The following is a 26,089-nucleotide window of genomic DNA, read 5'->3' as shown; positions in this document are numbered from 1 at the left end:
CCTGCCGAGTTCTGCCAGCATTTTGTGTTTTTATTTATCTCCAGCATCTGCAGATTCACTCGTGTAACCTGGAGTTCTTACTCTTCACAGACGTGAAACCCCAAAAATGAATGATAGCAGCATCCGATCCCCCGAATCCCCCCTCCCCTCCCATGCACAAGCAGCAACAGAAGCATCGACCCTCTCCTCCACCCCTCCACTTGCACAAGCACTGACCCCCCCCCATCAGCAAGCAATAGCAAAAGCCCCCCAAAGAGAGTTTGATCCAGAGCTCATCAAAAAATGACAGTCCGTAACCCAGCACTTTGGTATCTCAGATGGGTTCTCTCTCACCAGTGATAATAACAGCTGGGGACTAGCAGCTCGCGGTGCCCAATGTCACAATCCTCCATGTCACTTCTCCAAGCTCCTGGACCTGGGGGCAGGTTAAGGGAGGGGGGGGGGGGTGGTCGCTCGAGGACAGTGGCCTGCTTCCGACAGCAGCGCACACCGCCCGCGGTCCCGACGTTTCGGTCGGGCAAACTGGGCGAGGAACCACCCACTGAAGATGCACATCTTCCAGGCTGCACCTGGAGATATCGAAACGCTACCCCTCATGGCCAGTGCGCAAACCCACCGCTCACGGAGAAGCATAGTTTGAGCTGCAGCTGTTGATCACAGACTGCGACAGAACCCAGCTACCGTGTTTCGATGTACATGGTGACTAATAAAGCCAAACTTTCGGGGAGGGGGGGGCGATGAGATTAAAGGTGGTACGGAACCTCAGAGTATGGTGTGCCGACCACTAAGAGCTGTAAAGTAATTTGCTGGGTGTGAGCGGAGCCAGGTCGGGGTAAGAGAGTGAGAGACTGACGACAACTCTCTCTCCTATAGGGAGGTGCTCCAGAGATCTTCCAGGAATTCCCTGCAGAACCTATCAGAATGGCTGAAAGTGAAGTTGATGTAAGTAGTTTTTCAACCTCTGGATTATCTCTTATTCCTTTGGGAATGTTCTTCACACCAACACGTGAGAAAACAAAGCAGATTGAAGATCGTTCACAGATTTAACAGATGCAGGTCAAGATATAAATCTCTTTATACATTATTCCCGAGGAAGAGCATCACACCATTGATACCACAGTAAAGCTCCCTCTACAATGACCCATCAAAAGATCCCACGACACTGTCACTTAAAATTCTCCCTCTACGCTGTCCCATCAAACGCTCCCTCTACAATCCTGTCAAACTCTCCCTCCGCATTGTCCCGTCAAACTCTCTCTCTCTACACTGTCCCATTAAACTCCCTCTACAATCCTGTCAAACTCTCCCTCTGCACTGTCCCATCAAACTCTCTCATCGCACTGTCCCATCAAACACTCTCTCTACACTGTCCCATAAAATCTTCCTCTACAATCCTGTCAAACTCTCCCTCTGCACTGTCCCGTCAAACTTTCCCTCTGCACTGTCCCATCAAACTTTCCCTCTACACTGCCCCATCAAACGCTCCCTCTACAATCCTGTCAAACTCTCCCTCTGCATTGTCCCGTCAAACTCGCTCTCTACTCTGTCCCATTAAACTCCCTCTACAATCCCGTCAAACTCTCCCTCTGCACTGTCCCGTCAAACTCTCCCTCTGCACTGTCCTGTTAAACTCTCCCTCTACGAGGGGTGATTGATAAGTTTGTGGCCTAGCGTAGAAAGCGATGAGTTATACAGCTCTCGTTAAATTGCAGGTGCAGTTCAACTCTTTGAGTGATTATGCAGAAAGTTTGAAGTTCATAACTTTTGTGGTATTTCTGCTTCAGAAAAGCACTGTCTGAGAAAATGGACCTTAGGCCACGAACTATCAATCACCCCTCGTACACTCACTCCCGTCAAGCTCTCCCTCTGCACCGTCCCATCAGGGAGTCCCAGCCAAGGGACAGCGCCTGCTCCACGGGATGTCCGTGAGACCTGGAGATGGGCGACGGAGGGTTCTGACCAGGCGGATGCCAGGCAATGTTCAGGGGGTATGTTCGTGACTGGGTCGCTGTTGAAAAAGGTCACACAGCATCCACAGGGACAATGGCTTTGTTTCAGGACCACTGGGCACCGTGGGGGTTAAATACCATCCTCGATAGGGATGCAAATGTATTAGTTTAATGTATATTAATTGTGATCTGTCTGGTCTTCTGTTTTGTAACATGATGGCACATTGTGCAGTGGTTTGAATTTGTAATAAAAGTAGCTTTGTCAGAGGAGAAGAGAGGGGGACAGCGATGCTCAGGGCACATGTCCGTGCCTGGTAACCATGGAAGAGGAAGCCACGGTGTCCACAGGTACAACGGAGGGGTTTCGGGGCTGATGGCCATTGCAGTGGATAAATCCATCCTTGACAGCGATGGGAATATTTTAACTGAGTTTAGTTTGTATTATCACTGTCATAGTCCTTGTGTTTGCTGTAATATTTTGTAGCATTGTAGTCTATAGTAAAGGTATTTTCTACAAAATAAAAGGGGAAGGCTTAGACAGAGTCAATCTTCCTTCTAAACTGTCCTCACTAAAAGGACTGAGTCAGTATGAGTTGGACAGGGGACGTTATTCTGTAGATTTTGGACTTGATGATCCGCACATTTGTGTCCCTCAGGTGCTGCTGACCCCGATTGTGCGGGCAGGACAGAATTCTCCAGGGCCTCGTGGCGGGAGGGCGACCCCACTGAAAGCGGAGAAGGTACGCGACAAGTCGCCCACCAGTCTGTCCTCCCAAATGACGGGACCATCCCTCCCCACTTCTTCCCCCCCTCAAACCGATCAGCCGTCAGAAAGTAAGTGGGGCCCCTGCCTGATGAAAGCTGATTAGGCCGGGAGATATTTGATGTACTGACACAGCTCTGGTGACACCTCACAGGGCACTTTCGCTAAAGTGTTCAGAATTACGTTTAATATCACGGGTGTATGTCGTGAAATTTGTCCCTCTCGTGGCAGCAGTGCATTGCAACACAGTGCTGTGTAAAAGTTTTAGACGCATAAGGTGTTCTAAGACACTTGCGCAGCACTGGTAATTTTATGTACTGTCGCAAAAACAAAACAACAAACTCATGACGTGTGTGAGTGATGATAAAACCTGATTCTAATACAGGTCTCTGTTGTGGTCTGAGAGTGGGAAGGGGGCAGGGGAGAGGGGGAATCATGGTTGGGGAGAGGGGGAGGGAGCGGGTAGCACCAGAGAGACATTCTGTAATGATCAATAAACCAATTGTTTGGAATCAAGTGCCCTTGCCTGGTGTCTCAGGGCTGGGTAGGTTTATAATCTCGCCACCCCCCACCCCGGCACTCCTTCTCTGCCCCCTGTCCCGCGGCACTCCACCCTCACCATTCCCAATGTCCTTTGCTCCCGCCAGATTTACAAACTCGCTCTCCGCTCCACGTTGACAAATACAGTCCTGAGCAAAAGTCTTAGGCACCCTAGCGATATAAATATGCCTAAAATGTCTGCACAGTATTGCATGTTTTGATATACAGGTGATAAACAAATGAATCTGAATTGAGGGAAGTGATTGCTGAGAGGGTTAGAAGCAGAATAAAGTTTTAAAGTTGGAGAGTGAGGGCTGGGTAAGTCTACAGAGATGTGGAGGTGGACAGACTGGAGCAGGTGTTAGAGATTGGGAGGGTGTAGGGCTTGGGAGTGTTTACAGGGGGTGGTGTGGGAACTGGAGGAAAGTCTGTGTTACAGGGGCTGGGTGGGGTTACAGAGGGGGGAGGTGACCGAGGAGAAATGAGGTCTCCAGGGTCTGGAGGAGGTTACAGGTAGAGGAGGTGGCATCCTGGCTAGCAGAGGTAATGGAAGAAAGACTGTAGGGGTTGGGTGGAAGCTCTGTGGGAGGGGTGTAGGGGCTGGAGGAGCTTACAGAGGGGTGGAGGGGAAGGAGGAGATTGCGGAGGGACAGAGGGGCTGGAGGAGCTTACTAGAGGGGTGTAGGGGGCTGGAGGAGATTGCGGAGGGACAGAGGGGTGTAGGGGCTGGAGGAGCTTACAGAGGGGTGTAGGGGCTGGAGAAGAATGCGGAGGGACAGAGGAGGTGTAGGGGAAGGAGGAGTTTACAGAGGGACTAGAGGGGTGTAGGGGAAGGAGGAGTTTGCAGTGGGACCGAGGGGTGTAGGGATGGAGGAGGTTTGCAGAGGGACTGAGGGGTGTAGGGGATGGAGGAGATTGCAGAGGGACGGAGGGGTGTAGGGGATGGAGGAGATTGCAGAGGGACTGAGGGGTTGTAGGGGGTGGAGGGAGTTTGCAGAGGGACTGAGGGGTGTAGGAGATGGAGGAGATTGCAGAGGGACTGAGGGGTGTAGGGGATGGAGGAGTTTACAAGAGGGATGGAGGGGTGAAGGTGATGGAGGAGTTTGCAGAGGGATGGTGTAGGGGAAGGAGGAGTTTACAGAGGGACAGAGGGGTGGAGGGGAAGGAGGAGATTGCAGTGGGATAGAGAGGTGTAGGGGATGGAGGAGATTGCAGTGGGGACGGAGGGGTGTAGGGGATGGAGGAGATTGCAGTGGGACTGAGGGGTGTAGGGGACAGAGGAGTTTACAGAGGGACGGAGGGGTGGAGGGGAAGGAGGAGATTGCAGTGGGACTGAGGGGTGTAGGGGACAGAGGAGATTGCAGAGGGACGGGGGTGTAGGGGAAGGAGGAGTTTGCAGAGGGACGGAGGGGTGTAGGGGATGGAGGAGATTGCAGTGGGATAGAGAGGTGTAGGGGACGGAGGAGATTGCAGTGGGACTGAGGGGTGTAGGGGACGGAGGAGTTTACAGAGGGACTGAGGGGTGTAGGGGACAGAGGAGTTTACAGAGGGACTGAGGGGTGTAGGGGACAGAGGAGTTTAAAGGGGGACGGAGGAGTTTATAGAGGGACAGAGGAGTTTACAGTGGGACAGAGTGGTGTAGGGTCTGGAGGATATGGCAGAGGGACGGAGGAGATTGCACTTGGACTGAGGGGTGTAGGGGACGGAGGAGTTTACAGAGGGACGGAGGGGTGAAGGGGATGGAGGAGTTTGCAGAGGGATGGTGTAGGGGAAGGAGGAGTTTACAGAGGGGACGGAGGGGTGTAGGGGACGGAGGAGTTTACAGAGGGATGGAGGGGTGTAGGGGACAGAGGAGTTTACAGGGGGACGGAGGAGTTTACAGAGGGACGGAGGGTTGAAGGGGATGGAGGAGTTTGCAGAGGGATGGTGTAGGGGGAAGGAGGAGTTTACAGAGGGACGGAGGGGTGTAGGGGACGGAGGAGTTTACAGAGGGACGGAGGGTTGAAGGGGATGGAGGAGTTTGCAGAGGGATGGTGTAGGGGAAGGAGGAGTTTACAGAGGGACGGAGGGGTGTAGGGGACGGAGGAGTTTACAGAGGGACGGAGGGGTGTAGGGGACGGAGGAGATTGCAGTGGGACTGAGGGGTGTAGGGGACGGAGGAGTTTACAGAGGGACGGAGGGGTGAAGGGGATGGAGGAGTTTGCAGAGGGATGGTGTAGGGGAAGGAGGAGTTTACAGAGGGACGGGAGGGGTGTAGGGGACGGAGGAGTTTACAGAGGGATGGAGGGGTTGTAGGGGACAGAGGAGTTTACAGGGGGACGGAGGAGTTTACAGAGGGGACGGAGGGGTGTAGGGGACAGAGGAGTTTACAGGGGGACGGAGGAGTTTACAGAGGGACGGAGGGGTGTAGGGGACAGAGGAGTTTACAGGGGGACGGAGGAGTTTACAGAGGGATGGAGGGGTGTAGGGGAAGGAGAAGATTGCAGAGGGACTGAGGGGTCTAGGGGATGGAGGAGTTTATAGAGGGACAGAGGGGTGGAGGGGAAGGAGGAGATTGCAGTGGGACTGAGGGGTGTAGGGGATGGAGGAGTTTGCAGAGGGACTGAGGGGTGTAGGGGACGGAGGAGTTTATAGAGGGACGTTGGGGTGGAGGGGAAGGAGGGGATTACAGTGGGATTGAGGGGTGTAGGGGATGGAGGAGTTTGCAGAGGGACTGAGGGTGTAGGGGATGGAGGAGATTGCAGAGGGACAGAGGGGTGTAGGGGATGGAGGAGATTGCAGAGGGACGGGAGGGGTTGTAGGGGACGGAGGCATTTATAGAGGGACGGAGGGGTGTAGGGGACGGAGGAGATTGCAGTGGGACTGAGGTGGTGTAGGGGAAGGAGGAGATTGCAGAGGGACGGAGGGGTGTAGGGGATGGAGGAGATTGCAGTGGGACTGAGGGGTGTAGGGGACGGAGGAGATTGCAGAGGGACGGAGGGGTGTAGGGGAGGGAGGAGATTGCAGAGGGGACGGAGGGGTGTAGGGGATGGAGGAGATTGCAGTGGGACTGAGGGGTGTTGGGGAAGGGAGGAGTTTACAGAGTGACGGAGGGGTGTAGAGGGGAAAGAGGAGTTTACAGAGTGACGGAGGGGTGTAGGGGAAGGGAGGAGTTTGCAGAGGGACGGAGGGGTGTAGGGGACGGAGGAGTTTGCAGAGGGACGGAGGGGTGTAGGGGACGGAGGAGTTTGCAGAGGGACGGAGGGGTGTAGGGGACGGAGGGGTGTAGGGGACGGAGGAGTTTGCAGAGGGGGACGGAGGGGTGTAGGGGGACGGAGGAGACTACGTAGGGAGGAGAGTTGCCCAGTACAACCCCCCCACCTCAGCGGGCTGTGACGTGCACTCTGACCTTTCTCTAGGACAGGCTGGAGAGGTCTCTGGAAGCCGTCCGCTGCCAGCTGCTGGACTTCGGGGGGCCAGCCGGCCCTGGCCAAGAAGCTGACGTACCAACAGCGGATTCTGCAGGAGGAGCTGATCCAGACCCGGGCCAGGCTCTGCGACCTCTCCCTGGTAAACGGGCACGGGCGGGGGCTGGCTCGCGGCGCGGGGATCTGAAGGGTGGGGAAACGGCGCAAACCCCACCAAGAGCCCGGGCTTGTCTGGATGCTGGGGGGCTCCTTTCCCCTAAGGAGACCCCGATATTCAGGGACCCACTCCAAGCACTGAGGACGGTCAGGAGCCTTGGCCCCTGGCCCCGGAGGGAGATTGATCGATGGCCCTTCCCCCCTAGCACCCCGCTGTTCAGGCAGCCATTTCCAATCCCAGTTCCCGGTCAGGGGAGGGAGCCGGGGGAGATGACATATCCAGTACCCACAGTGCAGTGATGGTTCGTCACTTCTCCAGCACAGCGTCGAATGGAGAATCTCTTTCACAAACCTTCTGAGCGAGGTCAGAGAGGCAAATGATGAAAAGTGTCTGATACAGATGGAACCCACTAGTTTCCATTGCTACGTATGTCGAGGGGAAAACACTCCCCAGTCCCGCCAACCTCGGGAGATTGAGAGGGATCTCCCGGTTTGTGTGGACGCTGCGTAATTTGCTACCCTGTGCCACGGAATTACAGGCAGCGCACTGCACACGATTAAAGGAATTATGTTTATGAATCTTAACTGCAGGGCTAGTAAAGGAAAGGCCCATTTTAATTAAACAGTCGAACGTGCACAAGTTGGAGCTCGTCGTTCCACCGAACCTTGCTCGATCTCGGCAGCTGGCTTCATCGAATCGCGGTCCCGCGCCGGGTCGAATCCTTCGACTGTTCTCTCCAGTGACTTCTGTCTTCCTCTCCCGCTGAACAGAAGACCCAGGACCAACCTTAGTGTCCCTCACCAGAAAAAGCACCCACACATCCCGTATCATCAACAGTAACCCAGACGGGCTGAAAGCAGGACGGCCTGCTCTTACATGAAATACGTGCAGCATAGCAGAAAAGGGCATCACACTGAGAAGGTATTTACCACGGTGACGTGTTGTAAGACCAGACCGAGCGATGGTTAGACCAGGCTGGCACGGCAGTGACTGGTGAGAGTGAATTCCGGGTGACCACTCTCATGTCTCGGAGCCCCCTTCCGGGGGAGCTCACGTGAAGGCGAACACCAGTTTTCTAACTTCAGCTGAAGCACCACAAAGCCATTCCTGAATCCGGCCGCAATCCCAGAGCTGGGCAAGGGGGCTGGAAACGCTAGTGGTGTAAAACCGTCCTCCCCTCCGCTGACTCTGCCTACCCTTCTCGCTGCCTCGGGGAAAGCAACCAACACAATCACCCCAGATACTCTCTCTTCTCCCTTCCATTGAGCAGAAGATACGAACGGATGAAAGCATAGATCAGCAGGCTCAAGGACAGCTGTTTTAAGACTATGGAATGAATCTCTTACACCATAAGCATGAACTCTTGACTTTGCAATCTACCTCGTTGTGTCCCTTGCACCCTATTGTCCTGCACTGCACTTCCACTGAAACTGAATTTATTTTAATTTTTAAAAGTTATTTATTGAGACAGTGCGGAATAGGCCCTTTGAGCTATGCCACCCAGTAATCCCCCAATTTAATCCCAGCCTAATCACAGGACAGTTTATATAGACCAATTACCAACCTGTACGTCTTTAGGTTGTGGGAGGAAACCCACAGGGAGACCATACAAACTCCTCACATGCCGCGCTGGGAATTGAACCCGGGTCGCCAGTACTGTAAAGCATCGCGCTAAGCACTACGCTACCGTGCCGCCCGATCGGTGTACAGGGATCTCTCTCTCTCTCTCTCTCTCTCACCCCCCTCCCTCTCTCTCTCCCCCTCCCTCCCTCTACCCCTCCCCCTCCCCCTCTCCCTCCCTCCCTCTCTCCCCCCCTCTCTCTCTCCCCTCTCTCTCTCCCCCTCTCTCTCTCTCTGCCTCTCTCTCTCTCTCTCCCCCCCTCCTCTCTCTCTCTCTCTCTCTCTCTCTCTCTCTCTCTCTCTCCCCCCTCTCTCTCTCCCCCTCCCTCCCTCTACCCCTCCCCCTCTCCCTCCCTCCCTCTCTCCCCCCTCTCTCTCCCTCTCTCTCTCCCCTCTCTCCTCTCTCTCCTCTCTCTCTCTCTCTCCCCCCCTCCTCTCTCTCTCTCCCCTCCTCTCTCTCTCTCTCTCCTCTCTCTCTCTCTCTCTCCCCCCCTCCCTCTCTCTCTCCCCCTCCCTCCCTCTACCCCTCCCCCTCTCCCTCCCTCCCTCTCTCCCCCCTCTCTCTCTCTCTCTCTCCCCTCTCCTCTCTCTCCTCTCTCTCTCTCCCCCCTCCTCTCTCTCTCTCTCCCTCCTCTCTCTCTCTCTCTCTCTCTCTCCTCTCTCTCTCTCTCTTCCCCCCCTCTCTCTCACTCTCCCCCTCTCTCACTCTCTCTCCCCCTCTCACTCGTGATACTGAACCCTGTATCTGTTTGGGAACAGGAAATGGAACAGGCTTGGAGTGAGTATGAATTCCTGGAGAACGAGCTGGAACGTCTCCCGAGCCCCTCGAGAGCTGATGAGCAGGTGTGGGTCCCCGCAGGTACTTTGCACATTCAGTATATTTTTCCTTTTCTGTCCTCGGGGTTTGTTTATGGGTCCAGTGTGTCCTTCTGTGTCTCGCCACAGATCAATCTACAGTACAGATTCTAAGGGGGGTAACACTGATTCTAGTCTGGACGCCACGCCACACTGCCCCCCGGTGGAGCGCACTGGTTCCAACGCCTCTCTCCTGGTGGCATCGCCGCTTGAGGTCCAGTCCGCACTATGTCTGAGGCCCAAGCAGCTCCCCTGCTCCCCATCAATAAATCAGTGAATCAAACTTGCGGCGTTTCCACGTGAACAATAACCAAACGGGTCTCGCGATCACATGGAAAGTGACCAAGATGGTTACTTGCTATTAGCCTGTACGCCTCCTTAGACGCAGGCAGCAGCTTAATTTTCTCCGCCAACTAGCAACTCGCTGATCGGGTAGTACTTCCTTAACATCCAGCAGGTTCTTACGATCATAAGAAATGCGTTTAAAAAGGACAATAGCACATCTTGTTGCCCCTGTAGAAGCCACTGAGATCAAATGTGCCACCATCTTACTCGGCAAAAGCACACCAAGGCACAAGTACGTATCCTGCATCACACAGACAAACTGTACACTCAGTGGCCACTTTATTAGGTACACCTGCACACCTGCTCATTAATGCAAAATATCTAATCAGCCAATCATGTGGCAGTAACTCAAGGCATAAAAACATGCAGACATGGTCAAGAGGTTCAGTTGTTGTTCAGACCCAACATCAGAATGGGGGGGGGTGAATATGATCTAAGTGACTTTGACTGTGAAACTATCCTTGGTGCCAGATGGGGTGGTTTGAGTATCTCAGAAACTGCTGATCTCCTGGGATTTTCATTCACAACAGTCCCTAGAGTTTACAGAGAATGGAGCAAAAAACCTCCATCGAGGGGCAGTTCTGGGGGCGAAAATGCCTTGTTAATGAGAGAGGTCGGAGGAGAATGGCTTCCTGGTTCATGTTGACAGGAAGGCAACTGTATCTCAAATAAACGTGCGTTACAACAGTGGTGTGCAGAAGAGCATCTCTGAACAGTCAACGTGTCAAACCTTGAAGTGGATGGGCTACAGCAGCAGAAGATCACTGAAGGTTCGACTGTTGTACCTAATAAAGTAGCCACTGGATTGTGTACACACGTACACACACACACACACACACACGTACACACACACACACGCACACACACACACACACACACACACACACACACACACACACACACACACACACACACACACACACACACACACACACACACACACACACACACACACACACATCTGGTATCAGGCTGCCTTCAGTCTAGAAGGAAGTCCTAGGAAGAACTTACATAGTATATTGAATAGTGTAGGAACAGGCTGCTTGGCTCACAATGTCTGCACTTGACCATCACGTTGAGATACATCTCTTCTGCTTGCACATGATCCCTCTCCCTCCATTCCCCGATACTGTGTGTATCTAATAGCCTATGTGCTTCCACCACATACCCCTGAGAGCCCACTGCAGCACCCACCATTCTCTGTGTAAACGCTTACGCTGCAAATCTCCTGTGTACTTCCCCCGCCCACCATCTCCGCCTGACATACATGTTGTCTAATAAACCCTTCTCGGGCTTCCAGCCAGATAAAGGTATTGATTTTAACCGGTGTTTCAATGACAAACTCCGCCACCTTCATCGGGGATGATGCCTGGGCCTGTCCAGTCCGGTGGTATTTATACCCCGTCGTCCATCCCTCCTGATTGGTTAGTCCTTGCCCAATCAGGTTTCTGCTTTGCTTACAGTCTAATTCCAGTTCTACCCCAGGAGAAAGAACCTGACTGTCCACTCTGTCTATGCGTCTCATAATCTTATAAACTTCATTTAGAATATGTGATAAGTTTCCAGCAGAGGAATATGATTGTAAAAGCAACTGTGTCAAACGTAGACAAGACTACATTGATTAGAATGAATCGTTACCTTTGGAGGGGCAAAGGGGCAGTGGGATTGAATGGACAGGGAAGCATGGTGGGTGGGTGATGGTTATTTGGGTGGACAGAGTGACCACCACGTGTCCATACAGGAGCGAGGAGAGGCTCAGCGGGACCTGTCGATGATGCAGGATGTGATGCTCGGGCTCCTCAACAACAAGAAGAACTTCCAGATAGCAATCGAGTCGACTCGGCACCCAGGTAACCACAGCAACGCAACTGTGCCTGAGACAGGGTGCTCACAAACTGACCCGTCAAACCAACTTGTCCACGTGCAGACTGACCACACAAACCCAGACTGCTCCCAGTACAGGTCCACAGGAGTCTGGCATCTACAGACAGTGACACATTACAGCAGAGTTTCCAGTAACTCAGACTGTGAGCTAGAACACTGACCCTCACTGGGGGGACAGGTCCCACACACACACACTGACCCTCACTGGGGGAACAGGTCCCACACACACTGACCCTCACTGGGGGGACGGTCCCACACACACACTGACCCTCACTGGGGGGACAAGTCCCACACACACACACTGACCCTCACTGGGGGGACGGTCCCACACACACACTGACCCTCACTGGGGGGACAAGTCCCACACACACACACTGACCCTCACTGGGGGGACGGTCCCACACACACACTGACCCTCACTGGGGGAACAGGTCCCACACACACACTGACCCTCACTGGGGGAAACAGGTCCCACACACACTGACCCTCACTGGGGGAACAGGTCCCACACACACACTGACCCTCACTGGGGACAGGTCCCACACACACTGACCCTCACTGGGGGGACGGGTCCCACACACACACTGACCCTCACTGGGGACAGGTCCCACACACACACACTGACCCTCACTGGGGGGACGGGTCCCACACACACACTGACCCTCACTGGGGGGACAGGTCCCACACACACACTGACCCTCACTGGGAGACAGTCCCACACACACACACTGACCCTCACTGGGGGAACAGGACCCACACACAAACACAGACCCTCACTGGGGGAACAGGACCCACACACACTGACCCTCACTGGGGGGACGGGTCCCACACACACACTGACCCTCACTGGGGGAACAGGTCCCACACACACTGACCCTCACTGGGAGACAGTCCCACACACACGGCCACTCACTGGTGGAACAGGTCCCACACACACTGACCCTCACTGGGGAAACAGGTCCCCCACACACACTGACCCTCACTGGGGGGACGGGTCCCACACACACTGACCCTCACTGGGGGGACGGGTCCCACTCACACACTGACCCTCACTGGGGAAACAGGTCCCCCACACACACTGACCCTCACTGGGGGAACAGGTCCCACACACACACTGACCCTCACTGGGGAACAGGTCCCACACACACACTGACCCTCACTGGGGGAACAGGTCCCACACACACACTGACCCTCACTGGGGAACAGGTCCAACACACACTGACCCTCACTGGGGGGAACAAGTCCCACACACACACACTGACCCTCACTGGGGAACAGGTCCCACACACACACTGACCCTCACTGGGGAACAGGTCCCACACACACACACTGACCCTCACTGGGGGAACAGGTCCCACACACACACACACTGACCCTCACTGGGGGAACAAGTCCCACACACACACTGACCCTCACTGGGGAACAGGTCCCACACACACACTGACCCTCACTGGGGGAACAGGTCCCACACACACACTGACCCTCACTGGGGAACAGGTCCCACACACACAGACCCTCACTGGGGGAACAGGTCCCACACACACTGACCCTCACTGGGGGAACAGATCCCACACACACTGACCCTCACTGGGGGAACAAGTCCCACACACACACTGACCCTCACTGGGGAACAGGTCCCACACACACACTGACCCTCACTGGGGGAACAGGTCCCACACACACACTGACCCTCACTGGGGGGAACAGGTCCCACACACACTGACCCTCACTGGGGGAACAGGTCCCACACACACACACTGACCCTCACTGGGGGAACAAGTCCCACACACACACTGACCCTCACTGGGGAACAGGTCCCACACACACACTGACCCTCACTGGGGGATGGGTCCCACACACACAGACCCTCACTGGGGGAACAGGTCCCACACACACACACTGACCCTCTCTGGGGGACGGGTCCCACACACACACTGACCCTCACTGGGGGAACAGGTCCCACACACACACTGACCCTCACTGGGGGGAACAGGTCCCACACACACACACTGACCCTCACTGGGGGAACAGGTCCCACACACACACACTGACCCTCACTGGGGGAACAGGTCCCACACACACACTGACCCTCACTGGGGGAACAGGTCCCACACACACTGACCCTCACGGGGGGAACAGGTCCCACACACACACTGACCCTCACTGGGGGAACAGGTCCCACACACACTGACCCTCACTGGGGGAACAGGTCCCACACACACTGACCCTCACGGGGGGAACAGGTCCCACACACACACTGACCCTCACTGGGGGAACAGGTCCCACACACACTGACCCTCACTGGGTGAACAGGTCTCACACACACACACTGACCCTCACTGGGGGATGGGTCCCACACACACACTGACCCTCACTGGGGGAACAGGTCCCACACACACTGACCCTCACTGGGGGAACAGGTCCCACACACACACACTGACCCTCACTGGGTGAACAGGTCCCACACACACACTGACCCTCACTGGGGGGACAGGTCCCACACACACTGACCCTCACTGGGGGGAACAGGTCCCACACACACACTGACCCTCACTGGGGGACGGGTCACACACACACACTGACCCTCACTGGGGGAACAGATCCCACACACACTGACCCTCACTGGGGAACAGGTCCCACACACACACTGACCCTCAGTGGGGGACGGGTCACACACACACACTGACCCTCACTGGGGGAACAGATCCCACACACACTGACCCTCACTGGGGAACAGGTCCCACACACACACACTGACCCTCACTGGGTGAACAGGTCCCACACACACTGACCCTCACTGGGGGACAATCCCACACACACACTGACCCTCACTAGGGGAACAGATCCCACACACACACACTGACCCTCACTGGGGGAACAGGTCCCACACACACTGACCCTCACTGGGGGAACAGGTCCCACACACACACTGACCCTCACTGGGGGAACAGGTCCCACACACACACACTGACCCTCACTGAGGGAACAGGTCCCACACACACACACTGACCCTCACTGGGTGAACAGGTCCCACACACACTGACCCTCACTGGGGAACAGGTCCCACACACACACTGACCCTCACTGGGGGAACAGATCTCACATACACTGACCCTCACTGGTCCTACAAACCTTTAAGTCCCTACCAGGAAATACTTGTGTTTCTCATCTGTTGAACTTGTCTACTACAGGTAGTGATGGTCTCACTCGAGGTTTGCGAGTTTGCACCTGCACTGTGGAGTACAGAATTGACCCACAGTGGAGTCCTGTTGTACAGACACTGGGACGCAGGCCGTATTTACCTGCCTAGATTACATTTCATTGAAAGCGGTGCCGAGACCCTGCGACAGCCCACATCGTAAATGTCCACGATCTGCATTCCCAATCCTTTGCCCTTTCTGAGCAACGCACACAAAATGCTGGCGGGCAGGCGGCATCTATGGAGAGAGGAATAAACTGTCGACGTTTCGGGCCGAGACCCTTCGTCAAACAAGAGTCTCGGACTGAAACATCAACGGATAAGATGCTCCCGGGCATGCTGAGTTCCTCCAGCACTTTGCGTGCGCTACTCCGGATTTCCAGCAGGATCTCTTGTGTTTGGCTCCATTCTGCTACGTTCCCTTACCCTGAAGCATCTCTCAAGCTGGGTTTTAAATATGTCTTGTCAATCCCTGTCCTCCCACAGCCTCATTCTCAGCCTCCCCAGTCCTGGACCATCAACTGGAGCTGCAAATGGACTCACCGCATCATCTGTCACCACTGCCACCTTCGAGCCCGAGGGAGCTGCTGGCCCCCTGCGGCCCTCCGCCGGTGAGTGAGATCCCAAGACTGGGCCAAAGGACCCGTGTTATCAACCTTCTCCTTCACCCGGGGTGGGGGGGAGGCTTTATGTATTGACAGTGGGTCTACTGGGGGGCGGTGGGTGGGAGCAGGACACACGGATAGGTGATGGATGGGTGTGACGAGGAGGGGAGAATGTGGTGTGGAGAGGATAAAGTCACCGGGAGATGGTTGGCGATGTGGGAGTGGGAGGACGAGAGGAGAAGACGGGTGGGTGGTACTAATGATGGGTAAAGAGTTGGTAAGGGTGGATGGGGGTAAGGGGTAGAGGACGGTGTGACAATGGAGAGGAGATGATAAGTGTGACCTCGGGGTTGGGGGAGATGGTGGATGGGTCGGGGGCTGAGATGATGGTGGGTGGGGTCAGGGACGGGAGAAGATGGTGGGGATTCGGGGAGTGGGAGGGGGATCGTGGTTAGGGCCGAGGGGTGGGGAGCAGATGGGGGGTGTGCAGTGGGGATGAGATGATGTTGAAGAGATGTGGGTGGGGCTGGGAATGGGGGTGGAGATGGTAGAGGGAGCTTCAGGGAGTGAGAAGGTAATGGTGAGTGGGTCAGGGGTTGAAATGATGATGGGTGGGATCAAAGACCGGGGCGGGGGGGGAAGTTGGTGGGGAGTACTGGGAAGATGGGGGGGATTCAGGGATTGGGAGGGAGGTAGTGGGTAGGGTCAAGGGCTGGGGACTGGGGAGAAGGTGGTGGGGAGTGGTGGGAAGATGGGGGGTGGATTTGGAGAGTGGGAGGGGTGGGGAGTAGATTGAGGGCTGGGGACTGGGGAGAAGATGGTGGGGAGTGGTGGATTCTGGGCGGAGTTGGTGGATATGGTCAGGGTGGGGGAAGGAGAGGCTGTGGGAGTGAGGAAGAGTCGGTGGATGGGTGGGTTGGGAGAAGATGGTGGGAAGGATCGGTTGGCAGGTGGAGAGAACGAAAGGCAGAATGCTGATCCCTTCCTGTTATCGTTTGCTGGGAGTGCTGTAGGGGGAAGACGACGCTCCCTGCCGACCGCCCCTTCCCCACATGCCCTATCACGACGAGTTCGCGTCGGTACACGCCGGGACTGAGGCCGTGTCACTGGGGACCCTGCGGGAGCACAAGCACCAGGCGAAAGGAGAAGTGCAGAACGAGCCCGTGGCCAACGGGAAGATGAAGGTAACTCTCTCCGCACTTCCTCTGACCCTACCCGCTCCCCCTTCCGGAGGTTACTCTGGAATTTGCTTCCGCTGCCCAAGAAAGCTTAGCAATGGCTCTCCCTCCCCGTAAATCTTAGGACACTTCGCACGTCCCCCCCGGAGACTCCCGCCGGCTTTTACAGACGCACCGTTGGAAGCATCCTCCCCAGGTGCACAGCGGCTCAGCGTACCGCAAGAAATTGCAGTTACGAAGGCACGAACCACCCTCTCCTCCACTGACTCCGTCTGCACTCCTGCTGCCTTGGGAAAGCAACCAACCAAGTCAGGGCCGTTCCCACTGTGATCCTTCGCCTCTCTCCCCTCGGACAGAAGATATTGAAATCCTCCCCGTACAAACCACCAGAGCTCAAAGACAGCGTCTTCCTGCTGTTATCAGAATCCTGGCCGGACCCCTCGTACTCGGAAAAATGACATCGGGAATTCCTGCTCTATCTTGCGTGGCTCTTACACTTTATTTCCACACCTGCTCGGCACTTTCTCACCACCGTCTTCCACATTCTGTCTCTATTCTGACTGCCGCCGCACCTCCCCTTCCTTTCCCGTCACGATAAAGGACCTCGGCCTGAATATTCCCTCCATAGATGCTGACTGATGTGCTGAGGTCCTCTAGCAGGGTGTGTGTCCTCTCCTTTTATCCTTATCCCCACCCACCCCACTGGAATAATACTTACTTTAAAAAGCAAATGGGGAATTACTGGATTCCACTCCCCCCGCAACCCCCGCTGTCTTCCAAGAGGTTTGAAGAGAAGTGAAGGTGTCTTCCATAACCATTTACCTTTACCTCGCCAGGGGGATCTAGCGCTGACGGTCGGGGGCACGGGTCGCAGAGGAAGGATGAGTGCAGAGGAGCAGATGGAGAGGATGAAGAGGCACCTCCAAGCACGGGGTCAGGACCGGGCCAGGACGGGCCGTTCGGCCCAGAGGAGCGTGGTCCTGTCGCCGGTTGTGGTGGGTGAAGCCTTGCTTTCTGCTGTCTCTGTAGGGTGACAATGGACCCCCTCCACTGGCACTGTCTGTACCCCGTTACACTCACCCTCCTGACTGCGATAGTGATCTCTGTGTTACACTCGCCCTCCTGACCGAGATAGTAATCTCTGTGTTACACACACCCTTCTGACTGCGATAGTGATCTCTGTGTTACACTCGCCCTCCTGACCGAGATAGTAATCTGTGTTACACTCGCCCTCCTGACCGAGATAGTAATCTCTGTGTTACACACACCCTCCTGACCGAGATAGTAATCTCTGTGTTACACTCGCCCTCCTGACCGAGATAGTGATCTCTGTGTTACACTCGCCCTCCTGACCGAGATAGTGATCTCTGTGTTACACACACCCTCCTGACTGAGATGGTAATCTCTGTGTTACACTCGCCCTCCTGACCGAGATAGTAATCTCTGTGTTACACACACCCTCCTGACTGCGATAGTGATCTCTGTGTTACACTCGCCCTCCTGACCGAGATAGTAATCTCTGTGTTACACTCGCCCTCCTGACCGAGATAGTAATCTCTGTGTTACACTCGCCCTCCTGACTGCGATAGTGATCTCTGTGTTACACACACCCTCCTCACTGAGATAGTAATCTCTGTGTTACACACACCCTCCTCACTGAGATAGTAATCTCTGTGTTACACACACCCTCCTCACTGAGATAGTAATCTCTGTGTTACACACACCCTCCTGACTGCGATAGTAATCTCTGTGTTACACACACCCTCCTGACTGCGATAGTGATCTCTGTGTTACACTCGCCCTCCTGACCGAGATAGTAATCTGTGTTACACACACCCTCCTGACCGAGATAGTGATCTCTGTGTTACACACACCCTCCTGACTGCGATAGTAATCTCTGTGTTACACACACCCTCCTGACTGAGATAGTAATCTCTGTGTTACACACACCCTCCTCACTGAGATGGTAATCTCTGTGTTACACACACCCTCCTGACCGAGATAGTAATCTCTGTGTTACACACACCCTCCTCACTGAGATAGTAATCTCTGTGTTACACTCACCCTCCTCACTGAGATAGTAATCTCTGTGTTACACACACCCTCCTGACTGCGATAGTGATCTCTGTGTTACACTCGCCCTCCTGACCGAGATAGTAATCTCTGTGTTACACTCGCCCTCCTGACCGAGATAGTGATCTCTGTGTTACACTCGCCCTCCTGACCGAGATAGTAATCTCTGTGTTACACTCGCCCTCCTGACTGCGATAGTGATCTCTGTGTTACACACACCCTCCTCACTGAGATAGTAATCTCTGTGTTACACACACCCTCCTGACTGAGATAGTAATCTCTGTATTACACACACCCTCCTGACTGCGATAGTAATCTCTGTGTTACACACACCCTCCTGACTGCGATAGTGATCTCTGTGTTACACTCGCCCTCCTGACCGAGATAGTAATCTCTGTGTTACACACACCCTCCTGACTGAGATAGTAATCTCTGTGTTACACACACCCTCCTGACTGAGATAGTAATCTCTGTGTTACACACACCCTCCTCACTGAGATGGTAATCTCTGTGTTACACACACCCTCCTGACCGAGATAGTAATCTCTGTGTTACACTCACCCTCCTCACTGAGATAGTAATCTCTGTGTTACACACACCCTCCTGACTGCGATAGTGATCTCTGTGTTACACTCGCCCTCCTGACCGAGATAGTAATCTCTGTGTTACACTCGCCCTCCTGACCGAGATAGTGATCTCTGTGTTACACTCGCCCTCCTGACCGAGATAGTAATCTCTGTATTACACACACCCTCCTGACTGCGATAGTAATCTCTGTGTTACACACACCCTCCTGACTGCGATAGTGATCTCTGTGTTACACTCGCCCTCCTGACCGAGATAGTAATCTCTGTGTTACACACACCCTCCTGACTGAGATAGTAATCTCTGTGTTACACACACCCTCCTGACTGAGATGGTAATCTCTGTGTTACACACACCCTCCTGACTGCGATAGTAATCTCTGTGTTACACACACTCTCCTGACTGAGATGGTAATCTCTGTGTTACACACACCCTCCTGACTGAGATGGTAATCTCTGTGTTACACACACCCTCCTGACTGCGATGGTAATCTCTGTGTTACACACTCCCTCCTGACTGAGATGGTAATCTCTGTGTTACACACTCCCTCCTCACTGAGATGGTAATCTCTGTGTTACACACACCCTCCTCACTGAGATGGTAATCTCTGTGTTACACACACCCTCCTGACTGAGATGGTAATCTCTGTGTTACACACTCCCTCCTGACTGAGATGGTAATCTCTGTGTTACACACACCCTCCTGACTGAGATGGTAATCTCTGTGTTACACACACCCTCCTCACTGAGATAGTAATCTCTGTGTTACACACACCCTCCTGACCGAGATGGTAATCTCTGTGTTATACACACCCTCCTGACCGAGATAGTAATCTGTGTTACACTCGCCCTCCTGACCGAGATAGTGATCTCTGTGTTACACACTCCCTCCTGACTGCGATAGTGATCTCTGTGTTACACACACCCTCCTCACTGAGATGGTAATCTCTGTGTTACACACACCCTCCTCACTGAGATAGTAATCTCTGTGTTACACACTCCCTCCTGACTGAGATGGTAATATCTGTGTTACACACACCCTCCTCACTGAGATGGTAATATCTGTGTTACACACACCCTCCTCACTGAGATGGTAATCTCTGTGTTACACACACCCTCCTGACTGAGATGGTAATCTCTGTGTTACACACACCCTCCTGACCGAGATAGTAATCTCTGTGTTACACACACCCTCCTGACTGAGATAGTAATCTCTGTGTTACACACTCCCTCCTCACTGAGATAGTAATCTCTGTGTTACACACACCCTCCTGACTGAGTTGGTAATCTCTGTGTTACACACTCCCTCCTGACTGTGATAGTGATCTCTGTGTTACACACACCCTCCTCACTGAGATAGTAATCTCTGTGTTACACACACCCTCCTCACTGAGATGGTAATCTCTGTGTTACACACTCCCTCCTGACTGTGATAGTGATCTCTGTGTTACACACACCCTCCTGACTGAGTTGGTAATCTCTGTGTTACACACACCTTCCTCACTGAGATGGAGGAAGCCGATAGAGCCTCACCTCCGGTGGTGGATGTGTGGACCTTGCACATTCTGCCCGTGACCGTGCGTCCCCCCCAGCCCCAGATGCTTCAACTTTGGCCAACACCTCACTGCGGCCACTGTAAATTTCCCTCCGTTTCGGGGCCAGTAGGAGAACGGGAGGGCCGGTGTGTAAATGGGCGTGAGTGAGGGAATCGGTTTCCTTGGAGCTTGGTGGGAGGATGGGATTACTCTTGGAACCACATATATTTGATGGGCCGAATGCCCCCTTTCAACATTGTATGTGAATCTGTGTGGAAAAGAAACCTGATTGGGTTAAAGTCCCTCCCGCAAAGGTGCAATTTTCTGCATTGGGATTCTAACGTCCGGTTGGGAGCTGCAGTGACGTGTGCCATTGACATGACACTAGACCTGTGAAATGGAAAGTGAGTCACGACATGGCTTTGCTTTGAGGAGACCCTCTTGGCAACGTTCAGCCTGACGGGTAGCAACACTGGCTTCACATTCAGAGGGCGTCTGTTCACTTTGCAGAAGGCAGCGGCCCCAGGACCCCACTCCAGGACCCCTCTGACCAGAAGACCACAGACCAGCCACGTGTCGGGGGCCCAGCTCACTACCGGCGCGCTGACGCCTCGATCCAGCCCCAGACACTCTCCGATAGCCACCGCGCAGGCAGCAGCGACGGAGACGGCAGGGGCGCCAACCGCGGTCACGTCGAGCAAGCTGGTGACGAGGATATCGGCCCCTCCCGCGAGGGTGGAGGGCCAGGAGAGAGACAGCAGCCGGGTGATTCGAAGAGAGGTGAGATCTCACACAAGGTTCTGCAGGTGCTGGAGCAAGTCAGCAGGTAGCATCTGCAGGGATGGCGGGGCAATAACCAGTCAATGAAACCTCCGCTGTGTAATCCTCTCCATAGACGCCGCCTGACCTGCTGAGTTCCTCCAGCACCTTGAGAGAGTTGCTTTGGATCTCACCTACAGGCAACTACAGGTGTCGGGGAATTATACCGCCTGCATTGCTTAATTTTTAGTTAACAGCCAAGTTATATTGCATTTGTGGCCAGTAATTTATCTAATTTTGAAGATGATAAACCCATAGATTCTTCCTCTCACATTTCCTTTCACCTCTGTATCAGCCCGATCGACAATAATGTTGCCTAAAGACACACACAACACAAGGTGTACATTTGGAACCACTCCTGCTTGTCTTGTCTCAATACTCACACCACCATTTTGGTCTGATTGCTACATTTAATTAAATTGTACCTTCCTAAACATCAAGACTTCTTTGTCTTCTAAACCAACTTGTTACTCTGCTTCTGTATAATAAATCTAAGCACCATTAAAATCCCATACTGTTCCTTCGCCATGACATTGTGCTTCTCAGCAACAAATAGATATTGGTTCTTTCACCTGTCTATCTAACTGTCTGTCTATCTTTCTGCAAACACGAGGAAATCTGCAGATGCTGGAAATTCAAAACAACACACACAAAATGCTGGTGGAACGGCCCGAAACGTCGACAGTGCTTCTCCTTATAGATGCTGCCTGGCCTGCTGTGTTCCACCAGCATTTTGTGTGTGTTGTCTATCTATCTGTCTGTCTATCTAACTGTCTGTCTGTATCTATCTGTCTGTCTATCTATCTATCTGTGTCTTTCTGTCTATCTATCTGTCTGTCTGTCTGTCTATCTGTCCGTCTGTCTATCTGTCTGTCTGTCGATCTATCTCTCTGTCTATATGTCTGTCTGTCTATCTAACTGTCTGTATCTGTCTGGCTATCTGTCTCTCTGTCTATATGTCTGTCTGTCTATCTAACTGTCTGTCTGTATCTATCTGTCTGGCTATCTGTCTGTCTATCTGTCTGTCTATCTGTCTGTCGATCTATCTATTTATTTATCCATCTATCTATCTATTGATCATTTGTTTATTTAGAGATACGACATGGAACAGGCCCTCCCAGACCAACCAGCCACACTGCCCATCCAACCCTAGCCTAATCACGGGACAGTTTACAATGAGCAGAAACCTGCTAACTGGCACGTTGTTGGCCTGGTTGCTGGCTTATTCCCCACTCCGACCCAAGTGGCCTTGTTTAGTCGTCTGCCCAACCCTCCTGACCGCTGGAACTGTTTCCATAAGCTGCTCGGCACTGGGGGCAGGGTAGCATAGCGGTCAGTGCGTCGCTTTACGGCACCGGCTGCAAAGGTCGGGGCTTGATTCCCACCGCTGTCTGTAGGGAGTTTGTACCTTCTCCCCGTGACCGCGTGGGGTTCGCTCCGGGTGCTCCGGTTTCCTCCCACACTCCAGAGACGTGTGGAAAAGGGTCGGTGAGTCACGGGCACCAGAAACTTGGTAACACTTGCAGGCCGCTCAGTGCCATCCTTGCTGGTTTGATTTGACGCAAGAATGCACTTCACACACGTGACGAATCTCGGGCATCTAATCGTAACTCCCATTTATCTCCTGGAAATCCGGTAGCCGAATATTGGCTTGTCATTCCGACCCGCCTGGAAGGCATATCCCAATAATGAGAAGATCTTTAAATGCTGGAGGTCCAAAGAAAAACGCACAAAATGATGGAGGAACTCAGCAGTGAGTCCCGAAGAAGGGTCTCGGCCCAAAACGTCGACAGCTTACTCTTTAATGTTGATGCTGCCGGGCGTGCTGAGTTCCTCCAGCGTTGTGTGTGTGTGGTGCTTTGTATTCTAATAAAGATGTCTTATTCCCACTTATCTGCCTGACCCCTTGCTTCCTGGATCCCTCGCACCAACGTACACCCTCAGGCCACTGAATCAGAATAAGGTTTATTATCACTGATATGGAGGTTTCCCTTGTGTCCCCTGTTTTTCGAACGTTCGCTTTACGACAGCTTGCTGTTACGAAAGACCTACATTAGTACCTGTTTTCGCTAACCAAAGAGGACTTTCGCTTTTACGAGAAAAAAGACGCCCGCTTTATACGTGTGTTTACCCTGAGAAAGACTACAATGACCGTGAAGCCTTGTGCGGGCAGTTGTTTGCGCATGCGTATACGTGTGTATGCGTGTACGTGCGTACACATGTACGTACATTTGCGTGTACGTGTGTTGGCGTGTATGTGCACATGCGTGTGTGTACGTGCCGATTTTATCCCCCTCCAAATCGATTTTGTTTCGCTGTCTTCCCGAGTTTGATAAGTGCAACTACACCGTACGTACAATATTTCTACTTTATATAGGGTGTATATTTATCATGTCATTCATGCTCTTACTATATGTTGGTGTTATTTTAGGTTTGGTGTGTTATTTGGTTTGATTTGATAGGTTTTTCTGGGTCTGCGAACGCTCAAAAATTTTTCCCATATAAATTAATGGTAATTGCTTCTTCGATTTACGACATTTCGGTTTACAAACGGTTCCATAGGAACGCTCTACCTTCGGATAGCAGGGGAAACCTGTTAGTATGGGAAAAATTTTTGAGTGTTCCCAGACCCAAAAAATAACCTACCAAATCATAACAAATAACACATAAAACCTAAAATAACACTGACATATAGTAAAAGCAGGAATGATATGATAAATATACACCCTATATAAAGTAGAAATATTGTATGTACAGTGTAGTTTCACTTACCAGAATCGGGATTTAGCCAAAAACCGATCTGTAGAAAAGAAATCGGCATGTACACGCATGCGCACACACCTGCCCGTGCATGGTAGTCTTTATTAGAAAGTCATGGTTCTCTTTCTCAGGGTAAACACAAGTTTAAAGCGGGCGCCTCTTCCTGTAAAAGCGAAAATCCTCTCCCGGTTTCTTTCGGTTAGCGAAAACAGGTACTAATGTAAGTTTTTCGTAAAAGCGAAGTGGCGTAAAGCGAACTTCCGTAAAATGGGGGACACCTGTTGTGAAGTTTGTTCTTTTCCAGCAGCAGTACTGTGCCATATGTAAAAATATTACTATCAATTACAACAAGAAGTATATACAGAACCGTGCAAAGTTTTAAGTACGTCTGTATAGCTGGGGTGCCAAGACTTTTGCACAGTGTTGTACTTGTCAGCGTGGAATGGAGAGTGAGTTTCTAAATCTGGTGGGAGCAGAGGATGTTGGTTATGGCAAGGGTGGAGCTTCGTGGGAGGGGTGTGGGACAGGTGGCAAAAGAGCGCCAGGGTGGGGAGTTGGTGTGGGTGCAGACACACCCAACACTGAGGCACCAGGCAAGGTCAGTTGATTCCAAACAGTCAGTCTGTTGATCATCACAGAATGTCTTGCTGCTCCCTCCCCTCTCCCTTCTCCTTTTCCCAACCATGATTCCCCTCTCCCTGCCCCCCTCCCACTCTCAGTCCGTAACAGGGACCCATATCAAAATCGGGTTTATCATCACTCACATATGCCGTGAATTTTTGTTTTTGCGATAGCAGTACAGCGCAATACGTAAAATTACTACAGTACTGTGCAAAAGTCTTAGGCACCCTAAGACTATTGTACTGTAAAAATGTATATTAGTAATTAAAAAAAATACAGAAGGAGAGCAAAATTAGTGAGGTGGTGTTCATGGGTTCAGTGTCCATTCAGAAATCTGATGGCAGAGGAGAAGAAGCTGTTCCCGAAACGCTGAGTGTGGGTCTTCAGGGTCCTGTATCTCCTCCCTGGTGAGGGTCCTTAATGATGGATGCCGCCTTTTTGAGGCATCGCCTTTTGAAAATGTCCTCAATGCTGGGGCGGCTAGAACTTATGACGAAGCTGACGGAGTTTACAGCCCTCTGTGGCTCTCTCCGATCCTGTGAAGTGGAGCCTCCATACCAGAGGGTGATGCAGCCAGTTACAATGCCCTCCACCTTATGTCTATGGAAACTTTCTAGAGTCTTGAGTCTCCTCAAACTCCCAATGAAACCCCTGATCCCTTGGTTATTTGTTTCATTCCGTTTCCCACCTTCCGAACAAACTTCCCAGCCCCCTACGTTCTCCACCTGCCTCCCCTCTGGATCTGCAGCCGGCTTCCCATCCTCGTGTCCCCAAGGATGTAAGCGGTCGGAGGGACGGAAGTACGAATGTGGAAGTAGAGGGGTGCGGGAGAAGGATAGGAATGGTTGTAAAATGTAAGTGAGTGTGGACGGCCCCTTGCCAACAAATGCAACTTTATTTTCAGTGTAAAGTCGCCTCGGCTTCGCGGTACATTCATACGGACCCTGACCCGCCACTGAGCCCAGAGCAACAGCAAGGGAAGCAACGGACGCAGGACAAGGTCAAGACTGTGATCACAAAGACCAGGTGAGGAGCACAGCAACGTGGAGTGTCAAGGAGGTCGTTCAGCCCATCCTGCCTGTTCTGGCCCTTTGAAGTAACACACTAATGAACCCCATTCTTCATTCTTTTCCCAAAGCCCCATATTTCAGGTACGCATTCCCGTGCTTCTCTGAAAAGTATCACTGAATGTGCT

The 26,089-nt window shown here is 52.9% G+C and overlaps 1 protein-coding gene across 2 annotated transcripts in view; it reads left to right on the top strand.

Annotated features, from left to right (window-relative positions):
- Window positions 1-2,616: 2,616 nt before the first annotated feature.
- LOC140719241 (uncharacterized) overlaps window positions 2,617-26,089 on the top strand; it is a 36,371-nt gene continuing 12,898 nt past the window's right edge. For both annotated transcript variants that reach the window (XM_073033710.1, XM_073033711.1), the window contains exons 1-9: window positions 2,617-2,689; window positions 6,651-6,801; window positions 9,196-9,295; window positions 11,378-11,486; window positions 15,206-15,330; window positions 16,338-16,508; window positions 17,339-17,497; window positions 21,205-21,474; window positions 25,799-25,920. In XM_073033710.1, the coding sequence (XP_072889811.1) occupies window positions 9,221-9,295; window positions 11,378-11,486; window positions 15,206-15,330; window positions 16,338-16,508; window positions 17,339-17,497; window positions 21,205-21,474; window positions 25,799-25,920 (1,031 nt within the window). In that variant the 5' untranslated portion in view covers window positions 2,617-2,689; window positions 6,651-6,801; window positions 9,196-9,220. The remainder of the gene's footprint in view (window positions 2,690-6,650; window positions 6,802-9,195; window positions 9,296-11,377; window positions 11,487-15,205; window positions 15,331-16,337; window positions 16,509-17,338; window positions 17,498-21,204; window positions 21,475-25,798; window positions 25,921-26,089) is intronic.

Source organism: Hemitrygon akajei, chromosome 31, assembly GCF_048418815.1.
Source record: "Hemitrygon akajei chromosome 31, sHemAka1.3, whole genome shotgun sequence".
NCBI lineage: Eukaryota > Metazoa > Chordata > Chondrichthyes > Myliobatiformes > Dasyatidae > Hemitrygon > Hemitrygon akajei.
This window is presented reverse-complemented; position numbering and strand designations above follow the sequence as displayed.